This window comes from Mustela nigripes, chromosome 4, assembly GCF_022355385.1.
Source record: "Mustela nigripes isolate SB6536 chromosome 4, MUSNIG.SB6536, whole genome shotgun sequence".
Lineage (NCBI taxonomy): Eukaryota > Metazoa > Chordata > Mammalia > Carnivora > Mustelidae > Mustela > Mustela nigripes.
The window spans coordinates 191,308,812-191,330,910 of NC_081560.1; the positions used below are offsets into that span (position 1 = coordinate 191,308,812).

Here is a 22,099-nt window from a genome sequence, read left to right on the forward strand (position 1 = left end):
CGGAACTGGCTTCCTGCTGGACGCGCGGCACGGAACCGGCTCTCCTGCTGGACACGCGGCACGGAACCGGCTCTCCTTAGGAGCTGCACGCATGTCTCACCCAGACGGGAAGGAGAGGCTGGTCCGAAGGGGGCTCGAACCCATAGCTGATTGGTTCCCGCATCACAGCTTCTCCGTCCTGCGTGTGCTCAGTCCCGTGGAGAGGCTGGGAATCCCTGCCGGGCCTGGGTGAAGCCGGCAGGTGGAGCTGCGCAGGCCGCTCGGGGTCAGGGTGTCTTGTCCGTCAAGAAGCGGCCGCTCCTAGCAGATGCGTGGCGCCTGGGTTCACGCATGGGACCTGCTCCCGGAAGGGACAGAGACAGCTGTGCTGTTTCCTGGGCGGGAAGCCCACATGAGCACACAGAGTTCGGGCCACTGGAGAAGGCTGCACAGGGCACCTGCCTGTCTCCTGGCTCATGGCTCTGCCCCACCTTGGACGGCAGAGGCCGGCTTAACCCTGTGGCCCCAGGTCCCCACTCTGTGCTCTGCTATGGCCAGGGTGCCGACCTCGCTGCTTTCAACGGTGTCTGCAGCCCTTCCCTGGACAGCCGGTCTTGGGCTGGCTGCGTCCCTTTATTCCGGAGCCCCCCGCAAAAGCATGGCATTGCTCTCACTTTGTTGTAGTGGTTCATCAGGAACGTCCCAGGAGGGAGGCACAGGGTCCCACGGCGGGTCCTGGGCAGCACCGGGGCAAGGTCCTTGTGGTCGGATGGCTCTGGTCCTCCTCCCAAGTCTGGGATCAAGGAGGCACGTCCCTCAGCCCCCCATTCCCTCGGGCCCTCTGCTGGGCTCACCGCTTCCTTGGCCCCTCTGTTGAAGCCTGGAGATGTTGTTTTAAGGGCCATTTTTTCTGCAAGCTTTTCCCGCTGGCCTTTCCGGAGTCGGCCCCGCAAGCATCTGTGGCTGAAATTAGGCCAGAGCCTTTGTTTGCAGCCTCACGCTCTCGGCGGGCCTGCGTGCCGTTCTGCGGAGCTGTCGGGGGTGAAGGCCCCCAGCAGGGTCCTGCTTCCCGGGAAGGGCGTGAGCGATGGGGAAATGTGTCCTCGAGCCCACCCACCAGTCCGCGGAGGCCAGACCACAGGTCAGTAGGGGCCCGTCCCCGGGAGTCCCTGGCCATGCGGCGAGGGGCGGGGCCCGGGGCTTCTCCCTGCCTCCTGCTTCTCCTGTGTCCTCCCTGGGCCGCCCTCACTTGTCCCCTGAAGCGCTTGTAGCCCAGGGAGTGTTTCAGGCGGACGAGTGAAGAGAAGCTTCCTCTTCCCTCCCTGGGTTGATGTCTGGGGCGTGAAGACACACTCAGCGATCAGACACCTTCCCCTGACGGGGTTCTTCCTCTCTGGGAGCGGGAGGCACGTGAACAGCTAAAGCCCGGGGTTAGCTCAGACATCCGGAGTGTGCCCACAGGTGGCCTGGCAGGAGAGGTCAGATGAGGGTGTCCCATGTCCACGTGTCCACACCATGGGGGCTGAGAGGCTCTCGCGGGCCCCAGTGCCTCCTCCAGGGGTCCTGGTTCGAAAACAGGAAAGTCTCCTTCCTGTGGCTGTAGCCCTAATTCCTTACGAATTCGCTCCGGTGTTTGACTCGAAGCTGCCTCGGCTGTCTCTGGACGTGAGGCCCAGGCTGGCTTGGGGGCTCGCGTCCGATCTGTGGAATGCGGCCCTGCGTGAGGGAAGGAAAGCCGAGGCCGTCCTGAAGACGACCGGGCCCAGGCTCCCTCGTCCGCTCCCTGCACGTTGAACAGCTGCGCACATCTGGCCGACCGGTTTTCATTGCTCACTGAAGTCGGGATTCCACCTTGTCCCGCCTCTTTGTGGGCCCTGGGGGAGGGACAGCGACCCGGGACAATGGCCCTGCTCACCCCTCCCGAAAGCTCTGCTCCGAGCCAGACAGGGAGCGTCTGGTATCCTCAAGGTGCTGGCCGTGTGTCAGGAGCCCCTTCCCCAGGTGCGGATTTGGGCGGCTTTGCTGGAGCGGGCGGCCAGGCCCAGAGGCCACAGGGATGAATTCGTGCATCCCCAGCTGCTCCCTGTGCTCTGGACAGGAGGGCGTCGTCTTCCAGAACCTTCTGATCCTGTTCCCAGAGGAGCAGGACCTCCTCAGAATGCTTCTGGAAGGTGAAGTCACGCAGACCGTCCGCTGAGAACCTTCTGGGCGCCTGTGGCCCTTAGTGGAGACCTGGCCATCACTGACAGATGGGCTCAGAGGCAGGAAGGGGGTTCACGCTCCACAAACAGGTGACTTTGCATCAAAACAGAGACAGGATGTGCGGACTGCCAGGACCCGGGACGTGGGCAGTGAGAGGGTGTCCCAGGAGCAGAAGGGCCACATTCCCGGGACCCACATTCCCAGGAGCTTAGCTCTGCTTCTGCGGCCATGGTGGCCGCCACAGCTCTGGCCCGGGCTCCGGGGAGGGGGTGTCACGGGCCCCGGCAAAGAGCCTGCTGACCCCAGGTTTGCCCCGACTCAGCCCTACTGCATCCGGAACAGTCCTTCCCCATGCCGTGACCCCGAGTGCATCCGAACTTGCAGAGCCTGTGTGGGCCTGGGGGGTGAGCCTGGGGGGGGGCTTCTTCCAAGCCTGAGGGAGACCCGACCCCTCCCTGCTCCCGCTGGGACTTCTCCTGAGTCTGGCAGGAGAGCACAGCCAAACGCGGGTTCCCAGCCCACACGGGCCTCGTGGACGGGGGCGGGACTCCCCATTCCTGGGCTTTCAAACTCTGGTTAAAGCTGCCTTGCCTGGACCTGTCCCTGGTGGGGTCTTTCACATGGACGTTCACATGTGTTTGCTCTGTGTGTCTGTCCCCACACGGACTAGAGTGCATCGTGGGGACTCGGGGATGTGCTTCCTGACGGACACAGCTTCCCTAGCTGCCCCCAAATCAGGCTAGAAGGAAGCTCGAACCCAGGACTCTCCAGACCTGTCTGACCTAGCACCAGCTCCCAGGGAGGCCAGGCGCCCCTCGACCCCTGCAGCTCTGTCACCCACGTGGTAGGTGTCGGTCAAGCCCGCGTGTGCTCTGCAGTGGGGACGGAGCCCTGCCAGCTCGCCGTCCACGCTGCTGGAGACCACGGTCCCTTCTCTCGGCCGCGGAGGGTACACACTGGGGTCTGTGAGACCGCACCTTAAAGAGCAGGCCGCTAGAGTCTGGAGGTGCTCATGCCTTCGGTCACGATCTGCACCGTGGGGGGGCAGTGGTGGCCGTTCAGTGGGAGCATTGGCACAGACTTTGCTGCTGCATGGGCAGGGCCCGCGGTGGCTTTGTGTCCATCTCGCTGTGGCTGTCAACCTCAGGGTCCGCAGAAAACCCCGGAAGTAGCCCTCTGGGTCGACCCTGGGGCCCTGGTCCTGGGGTACCCCGTCCAGCAGCCTGCCTCAGAACCTACGCGGACTGAGAAGAAACCCAGGAATTTCATTGTCCACACGACAGGTGGACAGCCTTGGGGACAGGATCCTATGAAATTCCAGGACAAAAACCTGGCGCTCCGAGTGCCAAGAAGATGAGGTGGGGGCCATCCTATCCGCTGCCCCTCCGTGGGGTGCTGGTAATGAAATACATCTTAGATGGCTCTTTAAAAATAGCATTTTGGGTATTTTTTTTTCTCCTTTCAAAAGAAAAATCCCTTCCGTAAGTAGGCGAGCGGAAAGGCCCGGCCTGCCAGTTTCTGCATGACTGGGCATGACTGGGTTGAAAGCGGAGGCCGCGGAGGCCGGGCGCTGGGGCCTGATCTCTTCTTTTCCGCCGGGGCCGGGGTGGCTCTGTGGGGGTGCAGAGAGACCCAGCCGCAGGGCGGGCCCCTCTCCCAGCCCCCGGGATGATCGCATGTTTATCCTTTGGGAGCCTGAAATGGCGAAATAAAGCAATTTTTTTAAAAGTTTCTAGCAGATGCCTTTGAGAAGCAGCAAGAGTTTCGTCCCAGAGCGGCCACAATGGCCTTCTGCCGCCGAGCCTCCCCCATTCATGGAAGCGCTTAAGCCACTTAGCACATTAGCATCTGGATGGTGCAGGCCCTCCGCGGGCGCAGGGGTGGGCAGGGCAGGCGCCTCTGCCCCGGATTGTCCCTGTGCTTGTTCTAATCCTCGGGTTTGAAGGCGGCCAGACTGATTTGTGACACATGAGTCCAAAAGCCACGTCGGGGCTTGACCCGCTTAGCTCCTCTGTGCTCTGAATGTCAATGGCCTGTCGTGGAGGACGCGTCGGGGACGGGGACGGCGGCCGCTGCCTCCCCTGTCCCACGCCGGGCGGGGCCGACCCCCGCGAACCCGGCCTGTGGCCCAGCGGGTCCCTGCGCAGGGGGGGTCTCCGCCGCATCCGGCCCTGCCCGCCCGCCCTCCCCGGGGTCAGGGGCTGCTCACAGCTTCACAGGGACCTGAGAGGAGGTCTTTGAAAAGTCAGAATTGGTTTTCTGAACTCACGCCAGCCTCAGTCCCCGCCAGCCTCTGCCTGCACTTTCTCGACGTGTCCTGTGCATCGACCCTGGTCCCGTGTGGCCTTTCCTTAAGGAAAGGGTTTTGTCAGCAACGGTGGGGGCCCTTATCCCGCGTCCGTCCTCGCCGGTCTGGCCGCCGATCTGCCTTCTCCCGGCGCTGCTGTCGTCCGGGGGGCCCCTTTGTGCTTCCTTCCCGGGGCCGGGAGCCGGCTTGCTGCCCGGGGGCTCCGGGTCACCCCGCCTGTCGGCTCCTGCCCCAGCCTTTCCCGCCTCACACCCAGTTCTGACTAGAAGAGTTTTCTCTGCAAACCTGGACTGAATTTCGTTCGTAGTCCTGCTCGCCGTGGACTGGGCCGTGCGGACCATCCCGCGGTGTGGCTCCGGGACTGCCCGGCTGTCCCTGCTCCCTCGTCCCTCCCCCAGCCTGTCCAGCTGTTCCCTCCCTCGGCTGGTTAGGGTCTCTACCCCTGGAACCCAGTGGGACCTCCGTTCTCCCTGGTTTGGCCTTCCGGGTCCTGTGCCACTACCCACCTGGGGCAGGTCTCCTGGCGGTGGGTCCCCAGCCTGCCCCAGGGACAGCCTGAGGCGGCTCTGACTCCCCCCACTCCCCTGCATGGGGCTGTCGTCAGGGCCGCCCCAGCAGACCGTCCTGGGTGGGAGCTGAGCCAGCGGCGGGGCTGCTCAGGAAGAGAGGCGGGCACGGAGGCCAGGGCCCACTCGGTTGGGCAGCCCTTCCTGCCCTGGCCGGTGTGCCCGTCACACTCCTGCTGCCGTGTGGGCGGGCCCGCAGTCCCTTTATGGGGAGGCGTCAGGGAGGGAGACCGGGCAGCGTGCGGGTCGCGTTCAGGAGGCCCGGGCTGTGGGCGCCTCTCCCGGGACTGAGGCTCGTCTCTGTCGTCCGCAGACTCTCTGCACAAAGGCCACGGTGCAGACGGTGCGGGCCGCCGACACCAACGAGGTCGTGAAGCTGGTATTCCGTGAGTCGGACAATGACCGGAAGGTAAGCGACCCCCGAGCTCTGGGCTGTGAGCGCAGCAGGCCCCGGTGGCCATCCGGCGTCGGGGAGGGGAGGGGCGCTGCTTGAGGAGTGGCCCGTTCTGCCCACGCTCACGGCTATGCTACGTTGCAGGTGATGCTTCAGCTGGAAAAGAAACTCTTTGACTACTTCAACCAGGAGGTTTTCCACGACAACAACGGCACCGCGGTGAGCTCTGCCACCAGATGCCCGCAGGCGCCTGGGCCCCCCCACCCCGAGCCGCACACCTGCAGCTGGGACTGCCCCCCTTCCCAAGCCCTGTGTCTGGTTGGTGGGCAGCATGGGGGACCCTCCATGTGGGAGGTGGGACCCTCAGGCCCCAGGTACTCAGGGCGGCCGACACAGGCCTGGGCTCCATGTGCATGTCTGACATGTGTGCACGTGTGTGTGCTTGTGCACACGTGTGTGTGTGTTACTGTGTGCGTGTGTGTGCACGTGTGAGTGTGCATGTGAGCCAAGGGAACTGTGTGCTGGTTGTGTCCTGGTCCTGTGGGAGCCACTTCTCTGGACCCACTGCCGGGCCAGCCCTCAAGAATCTGGAGACGCAGCGTGGGGCTGCCACGTTCGCCGTGGATTTGGGCCTGTTTGAGTGTGTTTCTGGGGTGTCTAGTCATGCGGTAGTAGCGTAGTGGTGGACGAACAGTTCATGTGTGATGTCCCTGCTGTGGCCAGTTCCAGGCTATGAGAGGACAGCTCTTGACCCCAGGACCCCGGACCGCAGGGTACAGAGGCAGGTCCTCGGTGGCACCTGCCGAAAACCGGAGGCTGCCCTGAGGGCGGGCGCCCCGGCAGCTGGGGACACCTGAGCGTGCCCGCCGCCCAGCCCCGCTCCGGGGAGGCTCTGTGCACAGCCTTGCCCCTTCCCATCTCCTAGTCACCCCACGCCCGACAGCTGGTCTCCGTGTCCCTGACACTCCCGTCACCCGCCTCGAGGACACTTCGTCGCACAGCATGGACTTCGGGCCCCGTCCCGCCATCCTTGTCCTCACCTCTGTGCCTCTGGGAGCCCCAGCTTGGTGCCGCCGCCCCTGCCCTGCGGCCTCGGCCGTGCTGAGTGCTCTGTGCCTGTGCCTCAGTTTCCGGTCCCAGGGCAGGGGGTGCTGGCAGGTGTCCCACGGGCAGCGGACTCTGTCAGTCCTATGTCCCTCCTCCAAACCGATGGCCAGGAACACACGCCTCCATGCCTGTGTCCACTCCTTCCTCCACAGCCCTGTGTCCTCACCGAGTCGGTGTCTGCTAGCCCGGGGCCACTGCATCTCCCTCGCCGCACATGCCCCGTGGGGTACCCCAAGCCTGGGGCCCAGTCTGGGCTTGTCGTGTGCACAGAGGGTCTGGGCTCCTAGGCCTCGCTCACTGCTCAGCTCTCCCTGCCCACCCCTCACCCCTGGTCAGGGCACTGGGCTAACCCTGCCCCGGCACATGCTCTGACCTGCCTTACCTGCCCATCCCGACCTGTCCCGGTGGGCACTGCCCTTTGGCCCTGGCCAGTTCACATCTCACGTCTTCAGGGCCTCAGACCCTGGCAAGGCTGACTCTCGGCCTGTGTCCCCAGCAGCGCCTGGCAGCGCCGGCTCAGCACATGGGTGCCTGTAGCCCTGCCCACTTCCCTCGTGGGAGGCACTGACACAAGGACTTGTCCTACCTGCTGTCCACGCCAAGGAGCGCAGAGGCCTGGTGATTTCAGGGCCTGAGCACTCGGGGTCCAGGCGAGCCCGAGGGGCAGGTTTGGGGACAGGACTGTTCGGGGGCACTGGCTGCAGGCAAAGTGCCCAGGAGACTATGTCTCTGGGAAGCTGTGTGACTTTCTGAACTGGGAGGTCAAGTGAGCGCTCTGGGCCCCCGGTACAGAGGCAGCTCCCTGACAGAGACAGTGAGACCACCAGGATTATAACAGAGGGGGAGAGCCATGCACACGGCAGTGACACTGGGCAGCCAGGGCCTGGAATGTTCCAGAAGGAGCAGAACATGGGAGAGCTGGGCATGCTGTGGGGTCTGAGCCAGGGAGGTACAGGGCCACCAGGGAGAAGTTGTGCGTTCTGGAAACGGGGAGCCAGGGCACACGGACCCACAGTCACAGTCCGTCTCTCAGCGTCTGGACGAAGCGTGTGCTACCACCATCAGAAATAACAAAGCTGTCGCCGCTGGACATGGTGGTTCTTACTTCTGTGTTTATCTGGCATATGAAGTTGTTTAAGATGGAAGAAAATTAGTCTGAATGCTCGGGAGACAGCTGGAGATTCGTTCAGAGACGGAGAAACGCGGCACAGAGTTACAGAGGAGATTTCCACATGGCTGTTTTAGAAAGACCCACGTGCCCCTGTGCTGTGTGTTCAGAACCTCACGTGGCAGAGTTGTGCCCGGCCTGGCGCCTTCCCAGGGGTCTGTGACGGCTTCTCAGCTCCTGCTGCTGCCGCTGCTGCGGGCACTGTGGGTCCCGGGCGCTCAGTGCCTTCCAGGACGCCTCGCATGGTTAGGCTGGCGCGTGCTCCGTGCCCCTGGCCACGACCTCACGCGTTGAGAAGCTGCCTCCACGTCCGTCACACACAGGAAGCGGGGTCGTCCGCGGCGGCCACGGGGACAAGATAAATGGTATGACGAGCCATGTCACCTCGGTGGTGAGACACGCAGCCCCATGGCCACCGGAACAAAGTGCCCCTCCGCAGGATGGATGTGTCCGCGCCAGACGCAGCCCCAAAATCCATCGCGCCCTTCATCAAGCCTCGGTCTTGTACCCGTCTGACAGAAATTTAATTCGAGCTGGCTTCTGGAAATAATTATTGTATTTTAAGAGTAGTAATCATTGGCCGGGACATGATTGAATGTGTCCATGCCTATTGACTTTTTCTATGATTTATAGCTTTGTTTAGTCGATATTCCCATCGAAATTGTATAATTAATTATAAGTGTGGCTGTCAGGGCGGCAGGATGGAGTGCCCTGGTGAGGATTTGGAGAGATTAAATTTTCCTTGGCTGTCCCAGGGCAGGGCTCGGGGATCTTCACAGCGCTTGGCCTGTTGGATAGAGATGTTTTCTGTGTGTTTAGCAACTGCTCTAGCTCAAGGCACATTGATTTTCTGGGCTGCTTTTTCTTTATCAGCGTGGTGTCTCTGCGGTAACAGTGGAATCTGTGCAGCTGGGACAGCTCCTGACAGATACGTATGATCAGCCTGCCGCTTTATCATTGTCTACACACGCCCTGCGCTGTTTTTCACTTTGTAATCAAGAAGAATGTTTAAGATACATGGGAAATTGGTTATCATGTTTCTGAAAAATCTCAAAGAGAAACAAATTATCGTTTCAAGAGAAATGCAACATAATTTCTAATCAGGAACCTCTTTCACAGCTGGCGTTGGCCTCAGGCCGCACCCCCCAACCCCCACAGTTCTCACGGAACTCAGGGTGTTGTCCCCTCGCACACTGGCCACCAGGCCTGGGACCCGAGGGGCCAGCTCAGGGGGGCGGGATGTGCACACGTGTTTCCAGGCCGTGTCACCTGAGGAGTGTCTCTCTGTTTCTGGGCAGGGGCTTGGGGCCGTGGGAATGCAGGCTGGGGTGTGGGTGTGCAGCCGGACAAGCCCAGGAGGAGGGCCCTTACTGACAGAGACCTACCCTGGACGCCTGGGTCCTCACCAAAGTGGCTCTGTTACTGTTTTCGCAGCTGGAACATTCGCACCCATTCCAAACCAGATACTTACTGGCTTTAATTTCCCTTTACACCCTTTGCAAGTAGAAGCATGGTGGGGTCATGGTGGGGTGCAGATGGCCCCTCCCCGGGTGCTGCTGCTGCTCGGGCCAGGCTGGCTTGTCAGACAGGCTGTCCGTGTCTCACTGGCAGAGCAGTCCCTCCCACTCTCAGCCGCACCGATGGCTCCCGCCAGAGTCTCCAGCTTCTCTGGTGGCTGCGAGGCCGCGCTCACTGGAGCCCGTGCGGGCACGGTAGTGCCGGTTCCTCACGACCCCCGCCAGCGACTCTGTGATAGGCAGCTCCGACCACGCCAAGCCTCACCCGTATTCCAAAACTACATCACGTGGATGCCGCCCATGTGGACGCCCTGTGGCAGGATCTGGCCGTGAGGTAGCACGGGGCCCAGGGAGGCTAACAGGGCCCCTATCTGAGGCTGCACAGGACCCAGGAGTGGTCAGTCGGTGGGCGGTGAAAGCCTCGCACTCACACGGTGTGCTCCCAAGCACCCAGGAACGCGCACACAGAGCCAACGTCCGTGTGCGGTCACATCCCCCTCCAGCTCCTCTCAGTGTCCCCAGGGCTGATTGTGGGGACCCAGGAACCCCCCATGGTTGCCCCTTGGGTCAGATACATAGTGGAGTGAGGGCAGACAGCATCCTCGTGGTCAGAAATGTCTCCACACAAGAGAACACACGTGTGCGCGTGGGTGAATGACCCCCGTGGCTCTAAGGACGGGCCCCTGTCCTCATGCAGAGCAGCAGAGCGCTTGGCCCGCGGCTCGGAGACAGTGGTGTGTCCTTTAGGGACAGTGGTGGTGTGTGGCGGCAGGTGAGGACGGAAGAACCCCTTTCCGAGGGGGGATCCGGGCACAGGCGGTGTCTCGTTTCCCGAGGGGATTTTACGAACCACGTTTGGATTTCTGTCGGAGTTCTGGGCTACTAACTGGGTGCTGCTTGGAGCCCCCTTCTGGGTGCCAGATGGACACAGATGCCCAATGGGGCTCCCAGGCTGTTGGTCACAGGAGAGGGTCCAATGCAAGTGAGTCCAGAGGCCGAGCCCCATGGAAGGGGCGCCCGAGGTGCAGGGACCCATCCCCTCCAGCCCAGGCTCCGGGAGGCAGGCTGCGGCCGCCGTGGACTTGGGGCCTGGGAGACACCCCAGGTTATCCCCAGCTTCCTTCCCGGTGTAAGGAAGAGAGTGAAGTCCTAGCACCTCAGAGTGCGTGGGGTGACGTTCTGAGGATTTGTACTTGAGCGCCTGGCCCCTTGCTTGCACTTCTCGTACCCAGAGGCAGCCAGATGGAGGGCGCGCGGCACGTTCCGTGTCCCCCAAGTGGAGGACCCGGGAGGCAGAGCCAACAGAGAGGGTACGCCCTTGAGAACGCTGAGCCGGCGCTGGGATGATTGGTAGGACACGTAAACCAAGTATGTTTCCAAGGATTAAAAACATGGAAGAATCAGAAGCAAGCAACATGCCCGGAAAGAAACAAGCAGATCGGAAGCACACGGAACCTCCAGAAATGTTGCCGCGCAGGTGAAGTCCTGGTGGGTGAATTAGTGGCGGGCCCACCGTGGGCGCCCAGTGTGCTGGGGGCGGCACCCAGAGCAGGAGGCAGGGGTGGGGTGGCGCGTAGTGCCTTGCTGGGAGAGGCCACATTTGGCAAGCTGATGTTGGACCCAGGGGAGACAAGTCCTCAGGACCAGGATGTGTCCACGTGGGACAGCAGGACACCAGATGGAAAGAGAGGACATGACCTAGAGCAGCGGAGGCCCGTGACAAGTCACCATGCCAGTGCGATGCTGGCACCAGGCGGCAACACAGTGACCCTAGGGAAAAGCCATGAGGAGGTGTGGCCAGCTGTGCTGCGCCAGCCCCCCTCCCAGAGCAGTGCACGGACCTCTCGGGTGGGTGGCCACAGTGGTGTGTGGAAGGGGCAGACGCACGCACGTGCAGGCCCCCGGAGCCACCAGTCCACGGTGTGGCCGCCATGGGACAGCGAGGGCCCTGCGGCATCTTGGTCTCTGCAGTGTGCGTTTGTTTGAGCGTCCAAGCTGGATTGCAGAGAGACGGGAGGTGCGCTCCCTGCCTCGAGTGAAGCCCAGTTTTGTGATCCTGCCGGAGGAAGCCGCCCTCGCCGTTTCCGCTAAGCCGCTGGTCACCATGGCCACACTTTGCCTCCCGATGCTCGCAGGGCTCCTTCCCGGAAGCCCTGGCCCCTGACCTCGGGTAGGCGGGTTCCTCTTCTCAGCCCTTGTTGGGCACAGCCACGTAGTGCAGCAGCCCCCCCAAGTCCACAATGCCCGTTCGGAGCCTGTCTCCCATCTGGGAAGGCTGAGAATTCGAGCCCCAGGTGATCTAGATAAGAAACACGTTACCGGCATGTGTGTGCGCGTCAGTGCAAGTACACACATACATGTAAATGTACAGGTAGCTGCAGGACCTGCTCAAGTCCCCACACACACTCGGGTGCATCTCTCCTCCTAGAGATTTCCTCTCCATCCCCAGCCCCAACTGAAGACCTGACTCAGGAACTTGCCAGAAGCAGTTTGGCCTGGAGCCCTCCCTGGACTCTGGAGGAGCTTGAGGCTCCCCTGGGCGCAAGAAGACCATTTGGTGCCATGAAAGCCAAGCCCCTGTGCGCCCCCCTGTGCCCCCCCTCCCCCTGCAGGCCCTCCGCCCCATGTGTCCCCTACCTGCCCAGCATCCCCCGGGGTCCCGCAGTCCCGTGCCCATCATCAGGACAGCGCTGAGCAGCTGCACACCAGTGGATGTGAGCTCACGAGTGCTGCAGTGGGATCCAGGCCCCCAACCCCTGGCATCTGAGCTCCACCAGGCAGGTCTAAGGCTCTTTGAAATTCGTGTCTGTGAGTGTCCAGGATTGTGCAGGACATGTGTGGGGTCCCATCTGGTGTGTATGCAAGAGAATTCATTTACCCTCCTAACCCACAGACCGTCCTGTTGCACACTCGAGCTGTTTTCCCTCTGAGCCACGCCAGGGCAGCACTGGGGTTCCGGGGTGGGGTGTGCTGTGTGAGGGTGGTTTGCATGGCAGCCGGGCACACAGGTCACTCCCATGTGCACTGAGCTGCTGAGGCTTCACACCGGGCTTACTGCTAGAGTCCTGGAGGCCGTTTTTAGTCATGTTGCCCTGCGAGGTTGACCTGGCTCACTTTCTTAGCGTGGGCAGAAGTGAGAGCCACGTCCATTCTGGAGGTCAGTGCCTTGGTGGGAGGGTGTTGCTGGGTCTGCTGCCCCTTGTGGTTTTGGCAGAGGACCGTGGCCCTGCGTGGCCAGTCAGCCATGGGCAGTGGGGCCGGAGTCCCCGTGTGGTCTCCCAGGCAGAAGGGCGTGCTGGGTGCCCATGGATCTCCCCAGGGACACAAATGGGCAGGTGTTGGCAGGGCTGCCCACAGATGGCCCCGTCGGTGTGCCGGGCGTGTTTGCTGGAAGTTCTGGGGGTCGCTGCTGCACGTAGAGCACCAGAGACTTCCCGTGTCCCCAGTGAGTGGACCGAAGTGACATTGTTTCCTTCTCCTCTGTCTTCAGCTCTTGGAGTTTGACAAGGAGCTGTCTGTTTTCAAGGACAGGCTGTATGAGCTGGACATCTCGTTCCCTCCCAGGTAAGGAACGCCCACGTGCTAGATGAGCAGGTGACTTTCTCCTTTCAGAGGACCCGTGCGCACCTGTGCAGACCACGCCCCCCGCCCTTCCCACCACCCAAGAGCAATAAGTGATTCTCTTAAACAAATTTTTTTTCTTTAAATATGCGAAGTACTGCCTTCTCAGTTTAGCACTGGGGCCTGAGAACTCTGAGCCCTGGGTCTCTCTGGGAACGTCAGTATCTTGGGCAGTCTCTGTGTCAGGGGTGGGCTCTGGGTGGCTTTTCTCAGGTGTGGAAGCTTTTCTGGGCTTTCCTCTGGTGTTCACAGAATCTTGAGATGTGCAGCCATGACAGCCCGTTCCCTCAGAGCAGCCTGGCAGACGCGGCCCCAGGGTCTTAGAGGGCTCGGGACAGAGAGGAGCAGGCAGAGGGGGCCTCGGGAGCTGCGGCTGGACCGGGGGCTCACCCAGCTTCCGTCACTGGGGCGGCCGTGCCAGGCATTCTGGGGAGGGCACCTCAAGGACATGGAGGCCCTATCACGGGATTCCTCCCCACTTCTCTCTCCTTTTTTAGATCATGGGTGGAAATTCTCATCACTCCGGCATGTTCCGGGAAACTGTAACACAGGCGTGGGAGTGTCCAGGGGACACGTGGCACCCCGTCATCAGACAGAATAGCTCTGCTCCTAGAACAGGCTCAAAAGCCAGACGGTCTTTCCTGCACGCTCCGCGAGGGGCCTCATCCCTGCGTCGCATTCAGCAGCCACACGTGTGCAGGCTGGCAGAGGACCCCCCCAGTCCAGGGCACATGGGACTTCCAGCTGCTCGTGGGCATGGGCTGGTGCCCCTCTGACCTCAGGGTCCAGGCTCTGGCCGAGGGGGCTGCAGCGTGAGTTGTGAGGGGGAGGACTGGTAGGGACTGTGAGTCTGGGACAGCCAGGACCACAGCAGGACCAGAGGTGCATCCCCAGTGGTTCCCATCCATAGACTGACCAAGGGTGTCCCCCTCGGAGCCCCAACCCTGCTTCACAGGTCGTCACCTGCAGGCAGACGCACGTCAGGTCTGCCTGAGGTCCAAAGAGGTTCTGAGGGTTTGTGAAACTGCCTCTCCCTGGGTGTGGTAGGCCGGATGTCCTGAATGGCAGCCCCTATTGGAAAAACTCGAGGATCTCCTTTCTGGGCTTTGCTGAGCTGGAGAGGACGGAGGCCTGGGGACCCACCTCAGGCAGAGGCTATGACCCTATGGACACATGGACCCTGCGCTGGCATCTGCTTCTGGAGTTTCTCTTAAACCTTGCCACCTGGCATGTCACTTGGGCACAGACCACAGAAGATGCCAGCAGGACATGGTCAAGGCCAGAGCCCACGGGGCCTGGTGGCCAGTGCCCCAGGGGGGTGAGCAGCAGGCCAGCCACCAGCACGGGCAGCAGGGAGACCTGACTACCCGTTCCCAAACCCCTCAAGAGTCTGGAAGGACAAGTCAGCCCTCACCAACGTCGGGGAGTGGGGTCCTGGCTTGGGGGTCCCTGGACTGATGTTACCTGGTGAAGAAAGCACAGGCCTCCCTGGGGTGGTGGCGGTGACTTAGCCATGGCCATGAAACCCTGTCTACTTGTTGGGTCCTTCGCGCCCCTGGACAAGAGAAGGTGGTGACCTGGTGCCATGGGGGAGGTGCTTGAGAAAGCTGCATGTGTGTGCTGGGCATCAGGGTACCTCCGACCGTGTTCCCCAGGATGCCCTAGGTGGGCTGTATGCACGGGGGTCACCCTCCCCTCCTCGAGGTCCGTGAGGTGCTGGACACAGCTGCTGCGTGCAGATCTCCGTGGGGATCGCTTGGCTCGGGCAGTGGGAGAATGGCCCAGACCTGTGCCTGCCCCGTCCTGTGTGCCGTGGCCGCAGGGACCCACGGCAGAGTGCTGTCCTGGGCCATGCAGGTCGCATCGGCGAGACCCAGGAGTCCTGGGAGCCCGTAGGAGCAGAGCACTCACCCTGGCTGGGGACAGGAGCGGTGACAGGAGGGGACGCCGAGGTCTCACCAGTCCTGACTTCACGGGCGCAAGCACTACTGGCTGGTTAAGTCATCAAATACTTTCCCTTTAATGAGGAAGTAAGAGTAATTCCTCGGAGGAAAGGTGGAAGTTTTCTAACCAAACCAGCATCGCTCGACCACCAGAGCCCAGCTTCCAGAGACCCTGGTGAGCTGCCAGGTCACCCACGCCTCCCCCGCCGCCCAGGCCACCAACCTTCCCCCTCCAAGCCCGCCATCCCAGTCACCCACCCCTCCCCTGCTGTCCGGGTCACCCCCTCCCCCACTGCCTGGGTCACACCAGGCCCCTCCTTTGACTCTCTTGTCTTTGGAAACCATGCCTGTGACCAGAGCCCCGGGGGTGGTCATGTGGGGTTCGAAGAGCCGCCCGGACTGTGGGAGGAGCGGGCACAGCAGCAGAGTCCAGGAAAAGGACAAGCGGTGAGGGTGCTCAGGGGCTCGGGACCTGCCGGGTATTGACGAGTGGTCGGGCATGCTGTGTGTGCACAGGTGGGTGTGCACGTGTGTGCATAGTGGTGTGTGAGCTCACGTACAGGTGTGTGGGCGTGTGTGCATGTACACGGGGATGTGTACACGGATGTATATTCACCCTGTGCACTGCATAGCCCCATGTGCCGGTGAGCATGTAGGTGTGAGCTCACGTGCAGGTGTGTGTGCGTGTGTGTGCAGAGCGAGTGTGCGTGGATTGCACGTGTACAGAGTCTGCGCATGCCTGGCTGTCCACCTGGGTTTGGGTGTACGGACATGGGGCAATGTCACGTGCTCATACAGACGGTGCACGTGGGACTTGCGTGTGCGCACATCTGGGTACAGGGTGTGTGCGTGCATCAGGGATGTAGGTGAGGCACACGTGTGCGTGCCCATGGGTGCATGTGCAGAAGTGTGCACGGGAGTGTGTTCCTGCGGAGTCTGCGTCTGGCGTGCGTGCGTCTGGGTGGGGAGTGTGTCGTGCAGGCGTGTGCTTGGACACGTTGCCGTGGTGTGTGCACAGTGTGTGTGTGTGTGTGTGTGTGTGTTGCCGGGGTGTGTGCATGGCCCAGAAGATGCCACCCCACACACCTCCATTTTGAGAGAACGACTTTTCGCTGCGGGGGCTGCTCTGCGTCGGCCATGAGGCCCGACGAGGCCCCCTGTGTGTTCTCCGTGCCCCGCGGCACTCGGGTGTGTGTCGGGACAGACTTCTCCGTCTTGCTGCCAGGCTCCCAGGACTTTCTGGAAGGGGGCTGAGCCCGTGGGGCCATGGCTGCCTCAGGCTGTCCTGCGTCTGGTCTCGGTGAGGCCGCAGAAGCCACGGGGCTCGTTGTCCAAGGGCACCCGCCTGGTCCAGGGGGCACGGTGGGAACGCGGGCCTGGGGTGGCCGCTCCTGGTTTTCAGAGCCTTTCTGCCCCCTGTCCACGTGGCGAGGGCCTCGCACATAGATGGTGCGGGGTGGGCCTCCCTGAAGGCCTCCATAGCACCGCGCAGAGCCAGACAGTCCCCTGGGGTGGCACGCCGTGACCAGAGTGGGCCCAGGCAGTGGGTTTCGGAGTGTGTCAGTACAGCGCACCTGTGAGCCCACAGACATTTCGTCAGTGGATGGGCCGTGTCGGGAGAGAGCGACTCTTCACAGAGACATCGGTCACCATTCCCCGCCAGCTAACAGAACCTCACTCCCAACGGACTAGAACTTAATGCCATAACTCGCTAGAAAAGATGCTAATACTTCAGATGTTTATGGAGCTGTCAGCTCTGTTCTTCTCCACCAAGGGTTCAGCGTGATGGCACCTTCCTGAGAGAGACTGCCCAGGGCTGGCGGTCAGGAAGCAGAGTGCCGCGGCCCGGCTGGAATGGGCCCAACCAGAGGGCCCAACCCTGCGCTCCATGGGGGCACTGTCCCCACTAGCAGGCCAGGGACAGCATCCCCCCCCCCGCCAGATGCTGGTCTGTGATGCCAGATGGTGTGTCCCTGGGCCCCCAGCGGCTGACCGTGAGCACGAGCTGCTACGTGTCTGTGACCCGCTGCCGGAAGGGGTTGTTTGCCCACATGCACAACTGGCCACGTCCCCAGCCGGGCCTCAGAACGCCAGATGGTACACATCCCAGACGCTGGTGTGCCGGACGGCGCATCCCGCGGGGCCACTGAGCAGAGCACCGTTGACCGTGGCACACAGGCACCCAGGGCCCAGGCACATCCTCCAAAGCTGTGGGTTTTCCTTGAAAGCTTGAATTTTGTCATTGACAACAAATACACTTGGGTATCCACCTGGAGAGGGAAAATGACTCATTTCATCCCTTCTTGAGAAAACTCCCCTCTGATGTTCAGGTCTGAGTGACAACGGTCTCTGCTTTTCTGGCCAAACAAAGATACTCCACGGAAATGAGCTGGAACGGCCGGCAGAGCGCGGTGCGTGTCCATCTCATCCCGCCGCGCCTCAGAACGCCGTGCCTCCCAGGCTGGACAGTCCGTGCAGTGGCCGTGGGTTTCTTAGTGTGAACCCGCCACGGTCCCCCGTGCCCCAGGGCGCTGCTTCCGTCCGCCCGCGCAACTGCAGTGCCGGGAGGGTGGCGCCCGGTGTGTCAGGGGACTGCACCTTCCAGCCCTGCCAAGGGAGCCAGGGACCCCGGGGCTCCGCGCGGCACACCCCAAGGCCAGCCAGAACCTGGACGAGCCAGAAGGTGCACAGTGGCGGCATGGGCTCTCGCTGCCGCAGGAGAGTGGCACGCGACACACACTGCGGGCGCCACAGACTGCGTCCTACGAGCAGATCTGAAGTCACGCCGTGCCCGAGGGGAGCCACGTGTGCGTGCCGCCCGCGCCTCCGCATTCGTGGAGGCTCTGGGGTCACGACCCTTGACTTTCCAGGCAGCGGCAGGAGGGTTGCCTGTGCCCAGGGGCCGGGGCGGCCCTTGCCGCCGACCACTCCCCGGACAGCTCAGTGCTGCCGCGGCGCCGCTGATTTGGCCCAACCGTCCTTCAGGCTCCTCCCATCTTTTCCAGGAATGTCAGTAACGGGCGGCCTCTGGGGACCCCGGGGTCCTGAGCTGCTCTTGCTCTGACAGGCCCTGTCTACACCGCGGCGCCCTGGGTCTGTGGCCACTCACGCAGGCGCTGTCGTCTGGCAGGGCTCCAAGGAGGGGCTTCCGACCCTGGGGCAGCACCCCTGCCACGCCCCCCGCACTGGGGAGAGCAGGTGCACAGTGTGCCGGTCTGGCTGGCGGCTCACCTTCCGCTTCCTCCTGCGCCCGGCGGCCCCACCCGCGGCCGGCCCTGTAGACGCAGGCTAGCACACACAGCCGGGCTTTGTGCCTCCCAGGCTGTGGCGTCGAGGCCCGTGTGCTTGAGGATAGGTGGGCGATCGTTACTCTATCACCGGCGGCTACGGCGGCTCTCCCCCACCGTGGGAGCACGGCCTGGGTGCTTGTCCCGTGTCCCCAGGCCGCCGGGGTTTGCTTTCAGGTAAGCGTGTGTGCACGGCCGGCGTCCGTCACTGTCCGACCTGGAGGTGTGCAGGCTGTAGACCCGCAGCGTTGGGCCCGGTGCCCTGTGCTTGCCGATGGGGCCCACGCGCCTGCTGTGGGGGGAAGGCCCCCTCCTCCGGCCCTGGGGCTATGGGGGGAGGGCAGTGCCCCCACCAGCAGGACATCCCAGGACCAGCCGCTTTCTCCTTCTGAGTCAGCGGTGCTCATACTGGACTGTGGCCGTGGGTCCTGCCAGCACGATGGGCTGGGCCCGCCGAGGCATCTCCTGTCGTCTCTACAGCATCGGGCGCAGAGCTGAGCGCTGCAGGTGGCGTCTGAGCACGTGGCATCCGTCCTGTTTCCGGGCTGCACCCGAGCCTGGACTACTGGCTGTCTCCTGGCAGAGGGCCCCCACCCAGCAGCTGCCCGCCCGCGGCTGCCCTCACCCCTGACCTCTGCCCCCAGCCAGGGCTCTCATCCCATGGCTCAGCACGTTGTCTGGAAACTGGGGTTGATCTGTGTGGACTCCCGGCTCACGGGTAGCACGTTCTGGAGACAGCCTGCCGCCGGCCTGGGTTCGTGTCCCAGGCAAGGTTGCGCGTGCGAGGCCAGCAGTCCCGGAGGGCCGGTGTTGCTCCCTCACGGTCACAGCTGAGCCGGGCGGCCCCACTTTCCCTGCAGAGGACGCCTCTGTCCACGCAGGATGCCGTTAGACGGGGGGCTGGGTCGGTTTTGTTTTTAAGCATATTTGCTGCTTTGAGTTTTTAATCAAGTGAAGCGGTGACTCCCTGAGAGGCGGGGGTCCTCGGCCCCTGTTTCTTGTGAACGTGGGGGACCCCGGTGGGAATGGGGTGAGGCCGGGAGCCATTCGCTCTGGGCAGCCTGACAGCTGCAGCAGGATGGGGGTCTTGAGGCCACAGAGCAGCGGGACAGGCCAGGGTCCCCCGCAGACCAGGTGCCGCCGCGGCCCCTCTCTCCCCAGCAGTGAGCGAAGTGGAGAACAAGCTGATTATAATAATATAATTACAATTCTAGTATATAATCCGGAATGGACCTAGAAGCAAACTTTTACAAGGAGCAGTTTAGACCCAAGGATGGCCGTGCGAAACGCAGCCCTGACACGCAGACGCGTCGCGCTGGTGTGGACGCAGCAGCTACCGCCACGCGCCTCCCCCTCCGGCTGGCTCTGAGGTCTTCGGCCACCACTTCAGTCAGTGCCAACGCGTGCACTTGGGGCGAGGCCAGTGGTTCTCGGGGACCGAGGAGGCCACAGGGTGGTCCCAGGGCGTTCTGGAAACAGGAGGAAGCCGCCTGGAGGGGGTCCGCCGGTGGCACCCCACATGCTTCTCACACGCTTGTGTCACTTGCCTGTTGGGGGGTTAGCTGTGGTGACTCTGTCCCCAGGCGACCGTCAGGGCCTCTCCCGGGGGCTAAGCCGTGTTGGGGGGTGGGAAGGGGCGCCTGTGTGGCCAGAGCAGCGAGTCTGGGACGTCCCAGGCCACGCCACAGCGATGAACCCCCGGCCCGGGCACCAGGCACTTGCCAAGACCAGATGCTGGGGTGGAGCAGGCTGGGTGGGGGCGCGGGAGGGGGCGCGCACCCGCGTCAGACCCCCGCTTCCAGAGGCTCCCTGGAGCCATGAGGGGACATCTGGTGAGAGTCCCACAGCGGTGCCCCTGCATTCTCAGGCTACGCGCTCGGCCATCCCAGGACTCAGGTTGGGAAGGAGGCCCGTCTGTCCGCTGGCCACGTCCAAAACTAAAACCACAATGTCCTAGGTGATGCCACTGGTTTGTCCCAAGATCCACTGCAGCTAAAATTCAAGTGAGAACTTGGATCGTGGGTTTGACTTTGTGTTCTGGAAACTTATCTACGTGGTTTTCTTGCCTACCTGGCGCTGGCCACTCTGCGTGCGTGGGAAGAGCCACACGGCCCTCCCCGGGGCCTCGGGGGACAGTGGGAGGTGGGGCCGCTGCCGGCCACTGACCAGGCGCCCTTGTATCCCCCCAGCTACCCGTACAGCGAGGAGTCCGGCCAGGGCCAGCGGTACATGAACACCCGATGCCCCGCGTGGTGCGACCGCGTTCTCATGTCCCCGTCTGCCAGGGAGCTGATTCTGAAGGTAAGGGCTACAGTCGCCCCGGAACCAGCCACCCACGAGGGGCCCCGGGACGGGCCCAGACGTCCTCCTGCGATGGGTCCTCGGCCACTTGAGACCCAGCGCCCGGGTCTGAGGGCCCCCAGGACACCCGCTGCTTTTCTGAACCCACAGCATGCATTCGCAGTCACCAGCTAGTGCTTCCAGAACTGTGTCCTTGGGAATCCAATGTGCTCTTGAACACGAACGCGCTGACGTAAAGCGCGTGAACACACGGGTCCGTCCTTCCCCGAGTTGTGACTCAAGAGCCTGATTCACATCTGGGCTCAACGTGGTGAAAACGGACGGGGACGTTCATGCTGCACTGGGGCTTGGGGCACTCGGGTCTCCTGTGGCTCATTTTCCAGAATTTCAGTGCCCACATTTTAACACAAAAGGGAATGTGTTCAGAAGAATCAGTATCTGAATTGGTTTGGTCAACGAGAAACCACGTGCAAGTACGTTGATCGATCCGGGGGCCAGGGTCACAGGCTGGTGGTCAGTGTTCGGAGAAGACATGGGCATTCGGGGGACCCTAACCTGAGCTCTGTCTGTTTCAGGTTCCAGCCCCCACCCCCCACCAGGACCCCTTGGCTGGCCTTGGGCCACACCCCGAGTCCTCAGCAAGGGACTTGGAGCACAGTGGGCAGGAGGGGTCACAGCCAGCAGGGCAGAGCCCCCCCACATGCCACCCCAGCTCCTAGCCCTGCCGTGCACACAGCCCGTACTCAGTGGGCACCGGCCGGCCTCTTCAGCGAGGGCCCAGCCATCCGTGTTCTTTCCTGAGCCCAGAGCACTGTGGGCACGTGGGGAGGGGCCCATGGGGGGCCTGGGCTGGGGATGGAGCCTTCGCTGGGTCTGCACAAGCTCACTCGTCAGCACTCCTGCCCCTGCACTATGTGTAGGGCCCGCCCCTGCCTGGGACACCCTCGTACCCAGGGCCCACTGCTGGGACAGCCCCCTGGGCCGCTTCCCCATGGGCCTCCCTGGCTGACGCTACACTGGGCGAGGACCATGAGCGCAGACCCTGGGAGCCTGCCTGGCACCCGGCCTTGGACATAGCCCTGCCCTCTCCACCAGGCCCGCTCGCTGGCGCTCTGGGGACGGCCGTGTGGGGTCCCACGGTGGCTCAGCCTCGCATGCCTGCTGACCTGAGCACACGCGCTGTGCTGGGTGCACAGCCACAGCCAGAATGGGGCCCCCAGGGGCAGAGAAGAGACCGGCACCATGTGCAGGGGAAGCACCCGCACCCAAGGAAACGGCGTTTTGCAGGAAGGTCTTGAGTGCAGGGGCCGAGCTGAACTCGTGCGGTGTTTGCACGGCCGCCCAGGGGTGGGGAGTTTCCCGGGGACCCTCTCATGCTCATTCAGTCTTGGAGCTTCAGACGCAGTGGGGCCAGAGCTGGAGGTGAGCCCCCCCCCCCCCGCCCATGTCCCCCAGGCCCTCCCCGGGGGCAGCGGGCGGAGCCGACGCCTCCCGAGCCGCCGGGCCTCATCCATCATGGCACGGTCCGCTACCTCGTCATCATGTTCCGTTCTGCTTCCCCGGCCCTACAACACCGGCGGTGGCGGGCGGCTGTCGTTTGTTTGTGTCTCAAGATTATGCAGCTGGAAATCTACAATTTTATGCTGCCTGTGTAAATTACCGTGCTGCGTTTGATGAATGTCCCCCACTTCCGCGAGGCAGCCTTG

General features: G+C 62.8%; 1 protein-coding gene across 4 annotated transcripts in view; it reads left to right on the forward strand.

Moving 5' to 3' along the window:
• INPP5A (inositol polyphosphate-5-phosphatase A) overlaps positions 1–22,099 on the forward strand; it is a 157,698-nt gene that overhangs the window by 133,438 nt on the left and 2,161 nt on the right. For all 4 annotated transcript variants that reach the window (XM_059398882.1, XM_059398883.1, XM_059398881.1 and 1 more), the window contains exons 10-13: positions 5,369–5,464; positions 5,594–5,668; positions 12,732–12,805; positions 20,282–20,393. In XM_059398882.1, the coding sequence (XP_059254865.1) occupies positions 5,369–5,464; positions 5,594–5,668; positions 12,732–12,805; positions 20,282–20,393 (357 nt within the window). The remainder of the gene's footprint in view (positions 1–5,368; positions 5,465–5,593; positions 5,669–12,731; positions 12,806–20,281; positions 20,394–22,099) is intronic.